The sequence below is a fragment of the Chelon labrosus genome, assembly GCF_963514085.1.
Source record: "Chelon labrosus genome assembly, chromosome: 1".
In the NCBI taxonomy this organism is placed as follows: domain Eukaryota; kingdom Metazoa; phylum Chordata; class Actinopteri; order Mugiliformes; family Mugilidae; genus Chelon; species Chelon labrosus.
The window spans coordinates 16909866-16918941 of record NC_140337.1 but is presented as its reverse complement, the minus strand read 5'-3'; the positions used below and the strand labels follow the sequence as shown (position 1 = coordinate 16918941).

General features: G+C 42.3%; 1 protein-coding gene across 2 annotated transcripts in view; it reads right to left on the bottom strand.

The window, feature by feature from the left end:
* Window positions 1-1763: 1763 nt before the first annotated feature.
* paip2b (poly(A) binding protein interacting protein 2B) overlaps window positions 1764-9076 on the bottom strand; it is a 12644-nt gene continuing 5331 nt past the window's right edge. For both annotated transcript variants that reach the window (XM_084553247.1, XM_084553246.1), the window contains exons 2-4: window positions 3702-3868; window positions 2851-3033; window positions 1764-2756 (exon numbers count right to left, since the gene is read on the bottom strand). In XM_084553247.1, coding sequence (XP_084409373.1) covers window positions 2700-2756; window positions 2851-3033; window positions 3702-3857 — 396 coding nt within the window. In that variant the 5' untranslated portion in view covers window positions 3858-3868 and the 3' untranslated portion in view covers window positions 1764-2699. The remainder of the gene's footprint in view (window positions 2757-2850; window positions 3034-3701; window positions 3869-9076) is intronic.

Here is a 9076-nt window from a genome sequence, read left to right as displayed (position 1 = left end):
CTGTGTTAACCCCTTGACTTCTTTCTCTACGAATACCGTTCATCAGCCCACACTTTGAAAAATACTGCTAATCAGCTGCATTGTTAAAACTAATTGCCTGGTATTGTGTAGATCCCTCTGGCCAGAACAGCCCTGACCTGTCAGGGTATGGACACAAGACCTTTTTGGGGGGTGTCCCATGGAGTCTGGCACCTGGATGTAGGCAGCAGAGCGTCCCAATAAGGCTCCTAAGTCAGATTTGGATTAAGTAGAATTTAGAGGCTCCTCTGTAAATGTCTCGGCCCCCACGTTGTGTTCCTTGAGCCAGTTTTCCAGCAAGGTGGGACACATTCTTTAACCGGGGGAAGACAATGGATAGTTTGGATTCTGGGTGGGGTCTTCTTCACCTCCTGTTTGTCTCCAAACTGACGATGAACAAGTACTTAACACAGCAACATGTGAGCTGGTGTGTGTGTGCGTTAGAGGACAGAGGACGTGGCTGTCTTCGCTGAGCTTACAAACAAAAATGTAAAACCAAATTTAAAAACCACAGACGGAAGGCGTTTTGTCTTTAGCATCTTTATTCATCTTTTTTCATTATTTTTATTTGTATTGAAATTGATACTGTGTCTTCTGAACCTTTTTTTTTTTCCGTATTCTTTTTTTTTTTTTTTTTTTTTTTTAAACGGCTTCTGTCTTCGAACTCAAATCACCAAAAATGATTTCATGTACAATCCACCTGGCAGACATTCCTATTGGCTTCGCCAGGGTGCCATTTCGACAGCTGTGGTCCAACACTGTGTGAGGAAGTTCCCCTGGTCCAACACTGTGTGAGGAAGTTCCCCTATTAAACCGAGACTTTTACCGTCTCTGCTGCACGGTTGAAGGATACGCTGAAAAACTGCAAAGGGTGGACAGAAGTGCTGCCTGTCAAGATACTTGTAAATTCAATGCTCAGTGCGTAACACTTAAAGAGTAAAATACACAAGACTTTATTATCGCTGTTGATACCACAAATGAACAGTGGCCTGAAGAAGATGTGACAATACTGCCTCTGCATTTTCAAGCCAAGATGGCCGATATATTAAATAAAAACTGACTAAATAATTTGTCGTCTGCACTGATGAAGGAGTCTGGATTTCCTAAAAAAGCATCTTCTCATACGCAGATTTTTTCCTTTTGCAATTTAACAGATATTATACTCTCACTCTAGGAGGGGATGCTTTAGGGAAAACCAGTCCATAACAAAGAGTCACGGTTTAAAAGTAGAACTTCCTCCAAACAAAAAAAAAAAAAAAAAGTCCATCTGTGTCCTTGGACAGGACGAGAAGAACAGCAAAGAGGCAGTATTGTCCCAACACATGCTCCATACTGCTTTATTTCCAAGGGCTGTGACAATACCGTCTCCTCTCCTTCCTCTACAAACGGGACTAAATGGACACCACAGGCTACTATACCCAGCAGAGACACAAAACGCCTCATCCTCAAAAATATGAAGAAAATAAAGGAGAAAAAAAAATAAAACAAAAAGAGGAGGAGAGGCTATTTGAAAACCTGATTTGGATATGGACACTTGATCTGATGCTGAACAAACCAAGTTGTTCCGGCAGAAAGAGGCAGTGGCTGTTGTTCCAGACCAAATACTGAACCCTGTAAATGAAAAAAAAAGGTCGTAACACCTCAAATCCAAAAATGAACCAAAGAATGAAGCTGTGAAGACAAAAAAAAAAAAAAACAAATATATAGATTTTTTTTTCATAAGATTGAAAGAAAAAGCTCTGACCTTCCTGCAACTCATATTATTTTATTCATACTTGAAGCATAATTAGGACATTAGCCACCTCTGCACTTACACATCGGACAAAAGATAAACATGGACTTCCACATAAACTGGAAAAATAATAATTTCTTATCCATGATTACGCCTGCCCATGCCTGTTCACTGATCACTGTAGTCGACTGCGCAAGGGATGGGTGGGGGGGGGTCAGTACTTGGTTTGGAACGGCGCCGCTACAGATACAAATAACCCGCATCTCTAAAATGATGTCAAAGGTAGCTTAAGACATCATGGGCGTCAACGGGTTTCGATTTGACGGATGACTTTACAGAGCAGTGGCAGAAGCCCTCATCAAGTCCCCTGAAATGTTAGTCCTCCTCTAAACTCACTTGGAAAACCTCCAACTAACTCGCAATTTGATTTCCCCCAATGGACAGCACTCATGTGAACGCGTCAAAGAAATTTTAGACTTCTTTTTTTATTTTTTTTATTTATTTAAAGTTGTGTCCTGGCATCGCTCCTGGGTAGCTGCCTAAAATCCAAGGGGACTTCAGCGGGATCTGCGTACTCTGTAAACGTCACCGGTGTCATTTGAAATGCGATGATGAGCTATTGCCCGCGTTAGGGCGGTGCTGGTAATACACCCCTCCCCCACCCCTGTTCCCAATGTCCCTCAGTTTACAAGAAACAAACAGGAAATAAAAAGATTAAAGAAACAAAAAAAAAAAAGAGAAAGAAAGAAAGAAAAGAAATCCCCCCACCCCCCAACTGGGCCTGCCAGCACGCCACTGACTTCAAGTGTGTCGGCGCGCGTGTGTGTGTGTGTTGGCATCAGTGTGTGTGCGGCCGCGGCCGCCAGAGTCTCTGAGAACATGTGAGGACTTGTGTGTGTGTGTTTGTGTGTTTGGGCGCGTGGAGGCTCCATGGGGGTGAGGGGGACTCCTAGTATTTCTTCCCCGGCACGAACTCCTTCGCTTCAGGATTCAAGATGCTCTTCCTCTGCAAAAAAAAGAAAATTAAAACATTATTTTTTTTTTTTTACCCAGATTTACTGATTTTTAAGTGTGTTGTGAAACGATGCGTCTTGACTCACCGCCACCTCCTCCGGGTTGTTGTGGTGATCATTGACGGACAGGCCGTTGAGCTGCTGCTGCAGCTGCCCCACACCCTGGTTGTTGAGATCACGTGAAGGGATGAACCAATCCTGGTCCTCCTCCTCCAGCATTTCTTGGAAGCAACGCTCCAAGAACTCCTGCTCCAAAAGCTCCTCTTCCACCTGGGAGATGAGACCACGGGAGGAGAAAAAGGTAAGACAAACGCAGTAAAAGTGAATGAGGTGTAGCGTTTTTAAATTGTTACTCAGATTTAACCTAGTAACCAAACAAAAGCAGTTTTGCCAGCTCATCTCTGGCTATGAACCTTTGCTGCATGTTGTCCAAGTTTTCTCTTATCCCTAAAAATAAGACCAAAATGTGTTCTGACTGGGACATGCAGCCAAAATAAACATGTCAGAGCTCTCTCTCTCTCTCTCTCGGTGGATAAACCTTGTAATGAACTCAAACCTCAAACATACAGTATGCATTTGAACGCAGGAAGATTATATAAACAGCGTCGCAGCGAAAATTGCGCATGGTTACTTTTTCCCTTTGCTAGGCAACCCAGTGTTTGTTTTGTAAAGCAGACTTCTGTGCACCAGCGCATGGTGGTAGAGGTCTGAACTCAGCCTAACGAAACAAGAAAAAAACAACAAGGTCAAAGTGTTGATGTTGGGACTGAGCCCACAAAACTAACATTTGGACTTTGATAAAAAATTAATTTCCCCCCAGCTGAAATTAGGACCTAAAGGGAGTCCAAGACTAAGAGCAGAGCAGACAGAAGGGATGAGAGTAGAAAGAGTTGTAAATCTGACTAATGAATACGTCCCAGAAGAGGACACGCACTTACCTGTCTGTTATACTCCTCTTCGTTCTCCATCCACATGTACTCAGCAAATGGGTTGGCGTCGCTGCCCTCTCCCGCGTGCCCATTGGCCACAGGCTCCTTTCCTTCCTTGCCTGGAGCACCGCCTCCCGGTGTCTTGGCCACCTCTGGACCGCTCATCTCAGCCGGCTCTGCGTGAGGTAACAACAGCATACACACCGTAAAACACTGGAACCATGTATTCTGGTATAATTTAAGCTTGGAAAGGGTGCTGAAAATATTATACTCGATGAAGCAGAGTCCCAAAAAGCTAATTTAACACCGGGAATAAATCCTTACGTCTTGAAGCCAGATAACTGTGGCTTGTCCTCCTGTTGTTTAGCCCACAGTTTGCTCTTACTGGCAGTTACGTTTCATCTCATTTAAGGCTTAAAACATTTCAGCCAAGGATCCAAATTGATCAAATTATCAGCGTCTCAGTTCAATTTTTAGCTACAGCTGGAAAACAGCTCCCATGGGTGGAAATTTCTTCGGAGTCTCGCTGCTCATAAACAATAAAACCGCCAAACGACAATCCCCTCCCCATAACTCATGACCTGAATAAGAAACAGGTTGAAAACTGAACACCAGCTGGCACTGATCCTGCTCCGTCATTTTTTCTGCAAACACAGAAATGAGTCTGAAGGCTTCGTAGCGTTCCTCGGATTTTTATGGCTGTAATCAATATCTTCTGGTAAACTGCAGTAAAAGACCACAGTGTTTTATTATTAACCAGGAGAAAACACACACACACACACACCTCGAGAGACGTCATGAACGTACAGAACCTTTACCAGGTAAACAAACAGGAGTGTTAAATCTCTACTATAAAGAACATACATTGCATAACATCCTCGTTTTCCCACCAAGGTTAGCCTCACTGTGTGGAACAAAGCAATCCAATCACATGAGATTAAAATCAAAGTATGGCAAAATAAATTAAGAGAGAGTTTTGTAGCATTGGTAGAAAAAAAGACAAGAGCTCAGAGGCTCTTTAAACTTCCAAAAGCAAACCAACATTCAGACGGACGGCAAAGCTAGCGGCTGTGTGCTAAGGGTCACAACTCATTTTCATAAATTCACATATGCCGAAGCGTGTTTTCACTCTAAGTGTATGCGATGTGGCTTCCAGTGAACCAAAGGAGCGTCTACCCAGTCACACTACTCACGGACTCTTGCTAACAGCTCGGATGCGGCCGCGCCCCCCGGACCACGCCCATAGTCACAGAATCCGGGGGTTACAATGTGTAACCAGTGGCTGCGGCTCAGAAATGCTGATGATTCAGTGGCGCATTTTAAAAATTCCACCTTAGCCTCCTCCCACCTGCAAGACACCTGGGTGCAGCTCAGCCAGCCTGCAAAAGAGACTGAAACAGTGCAACAGCATGTGCTACACGCTAGCAGCATGACGCTACAGTCCCTCGTCGCGTACAGGAGACGACTCATCAATACCGTCATCCAAGAGAAGAGACGAGGAACACGGCATCGACAGAATGATGAAAGACTCTGTATTTGAGTAACCATATATAGGTATTAGTACTTGGTCTGACCAAAAGCGGTATCGGGACAACCGCGCCGTCAACCGCTGAGACAGAGATGCGTCATCAAAGCAACAATAAGAAAAGAAAAGTTCAGTCTCTGTGGCCAGAAGATAATTTGTCATCAAAGCAGTTAGGAGGGACAATTACAAGCTGCAGCTAAAATACAGACGTGTCCGTGTGAAGTGTTTACCTACTACTCTACAGAACATAACCTTTACCTACAAGTACTGACGGTAGTTTGGTTACGCTTGGCGTCTTCACCTACAAGAAAATAATTCAACTTGTAACATGCGTGCAACAGTTGCACATTTCCTGTACTGCAGTTTTATTTATTTAGTTAAATAAATATGTTGCACTAGATTGATTTGCTCCGATAAAAAGGAACGAGCTCCGATACGGATGTAATTCTTTAAGTATTATAACACAAGACACACTTTACAGAGTTAAAACTGCACAGACATAATCTGGGAAAGGGCATTTTGATAAAAAAAAACTATAACGTGACCGCTGCTTGCAGTAATCCCTAAAGGAGAGGATGTAATTTGTAATATACACTGTTAGCTCAGTGCATGTCACTCAGTGAAAAAGGTAGAGAACACGAGATGATGTGATTTGAGCCGAAACACCAACATTAGTGTGGTTAATTTACAGTCTGCACATGATTCAATTAAGCAAAACAGGCATCTTTATGTATTCCTCATCTGGCTAAATCTTCTGCACTGTACATGCAGCAGCAGGTGTGAAAGTACCACACAGGGGGGGGAAAAACACACATGTCAAGGTCGGGGAATACACAAACACACTGCTGGCGACACAACGCCCACAACACGCTCCACTTCTTTCCTGTGAAAAAGAATTAAAATTCCCAATCAGGAGTGTAACTGTCCCGTCTGACTGTAGAGGAAGTGATAAAAGACACTCGCCACAATTACAAATCAGGTTTGACATTATATCCATACACTTCCTTCAGCGGGACAGTCCCTGGTTAATCGCGACATATTTAAGATCTGACGCTTAAGATTACGCAGCTCTACTCCCGTTATAAAACAATATATAAATATCTGTGCTTGTGTGCGCGCCGCAGACGAGGGCTGGAGCTCGTCCAGCGCAGAAGGAATTCCCGTCATAAAGCAACACCGTGCTATCCAAATACCACTTTTACTCTTTAACTGCAGGCAATATAACAGTCTACTACAGTAACAGGGTTGGTACATAGAACTATAAACATGATAATGATTAAAAGACAAACGCTGCTCTGAGTTTGGGATTTTTCCTGAACTTTAAAGCGAGTTACACGCGCGACACTACGACAATCGCCAGTTCACAGGTATCCTATAATTAATTATGAAAAGGTCGCAACTGGATCTGATTTGTGGCGTATCCTCAGTTTCGCCACTATGATGAGACATGCCCACGGTAATGACATAATCCCCAGACTGCCAGCCAGCTGCAACAGACTTGTCATGACTCAAACGCGGGGCCTCACAGCAGGGAAGGGTGAAACGATGATCTCAGCTGAGCTTGCTAACACAGCTCCAGGGTCAGCCCGACGCAGAAACATATGCCGTTGCTGCAATGCTCGACTTTCAGGGACTGGCTTACATATCCCCAAACTTCACCGAGAAAACTTCACCCACAAAATGACCTGATTTTTTTTTTTTTTAATTCAGGACATAATGTTTCTTGATGCCTGTATCCTGCTGTTTCCGTCTCGAGCCAGTGGAACGAAATCAACAGCCGATTCAGACCTGAAGCAGGCTGCGAGTTCGCTGTACGCAAAGAGAGCACGGACAGACAGTCCTTTAGAGGAATTCAAATAAACATGTAATCTAAGTAGGCCAGTAGACTAAGAAGAGGTACGGCTGTATCTGTTGGGCAGGGATAGAGACGTGTAATCATGCAGTGATATACACAAGATGTGGGCAATAAAGGCATAAAACAAGCGGGGCCAGGTGAGAGTGAAAGAAAGAAATCTTTGAAGCTCGGGCGCCGGTGTGCTCAAATTTATTTTTTACAGCGGCCTATAAAGTGTTACGGAACAACACAGACCTTCAGCATTAACTCCAGCGCCTTTGCAGATACTTTTAAACAAAAAACACTTAATATGTCAGGCGGACAGAAAACAAAACAGACACCGGTGAAGTTTACACAAGAGGCCAGGCAGGAAAATGCAGCGGAAGGTCAGGCCTCAAATTAAGCAACGATTCGAGACGAATTTCTAAAAAAAAATAATTAACTGTAAAAAAGAGCAGAATAATCGATGTATTCACAGAAGATATTTCTAGTATGTGTGAAGCAATCATGTGAATTAAAGCCTTAATTTCCAACAGTTGCCGAGAACATGCCTCCACTCAGGCGACACAAAAGTGTGTGGCGGCGGTGGCAGCGTCGGGCGAAGCAGAATAAATAAATAAATGGGCGAGCGCCGTGCCATGATGTACTGTACTGTACGTAGCACTTAACATGTTCATGTTGCATAACAACATGTTGGTCACCGTGTATTGTTCAGCCAAGAGCTTAGATCACCTCATCCTCTACAACAAAGAACTGACACTGAAATGACGTTCAGGTGTGGGGCAACACAGAAAAAAGTCAAGCTCTGACTCATTCTAGTTCCTCTTGTAATGTGAGACACTTTAAGACTCCTTTAAGTCTTCAAGTCTTAACTGTATACCGTTTGAGGAGTGCTAAATTATGTTGCGCTCTTTAAATATGTCCATCTTCGGCATCAAAATGTCAAAATTAACAAAAAAAAACTCAAGATCTGACTCGTTCTAGTTCCTCTTGTAATGTGAAACACTTTAAGACTCCTTTAAGTCTTCGAGTCTTAAGCGTATACTGTTTGAGGAGTGCTAAATTATGTTGCGCTCTTTAAATATGTCCATCTTAGGCATCAAAATGTCAAAATTAACAAAAAAAACTCAAAATCTGACTCATTTCTAGTTCCCAAGTTGTATTTCCTCTTGTAATGTGCAACACTTTAAGACTCCTTTAAGTCTTCAAGTCTTAACTGTATACTGTTTGAGGAGTGCTTGAATTTTATATAACCCACTCGAACAAGTTATGCACTGAAATGAGATATTGCATCGATACTGTTAAGCTGACCAGAATTTTAATCAGATCATTTAAAGCGTATGTGACTTTAAATTAATTATGCTGCGCTCTTTAAATATGTCCATCTTAAGACATCAAAATTAACAAAAAAACTCAAGATCTGACTCGTTCTAGTTCCTCTTGTAATGTGAAAACACTTTAAGACTCCTTTAAGTCTTCAAGTCTTAAGCGTATACTGTTTGAGGAGTGCTAAATTATGTTGCGCTCTTTAAATATGTCCATCTTCGACATCAAAATGTCAAAATTAACAAAAAAAAAAACATAAGATCTGACTCGTTCTAGTTCCTCTTGTAATGTGAAACACTTTAAGACTCCTTTAAGTTTTCGAGTCTTAAGCGTATACTGTTTGAGGAGTGCTAAATTATGTTGCGCTCTTTAAATATGTCCATCTTAAGACATCAAAACGTCAAAATTAACCAAAAACCTCAAGATCTGACTCGTTCTAGTTCCTCTTGTAATGTGAGAAACACTTTAAGACTCCTTTAAGTCTTCAAGTCTTAAGCGTATACTGTTTGAGGAGTGCTTTTAATTTTAAATAACCCACTAGAACAAGTTATGCACTGACCAGAATTTTAATCAGATCATTTAAAAGCATGTGTGATTTTAAATTAATTATGTTTGCGCTCTTTAAATATGTCCCATCTTAAGACATGAAGGACTTAAGACAACTGATTACTCATTTTAATCGGCAATTCTTCACTCACT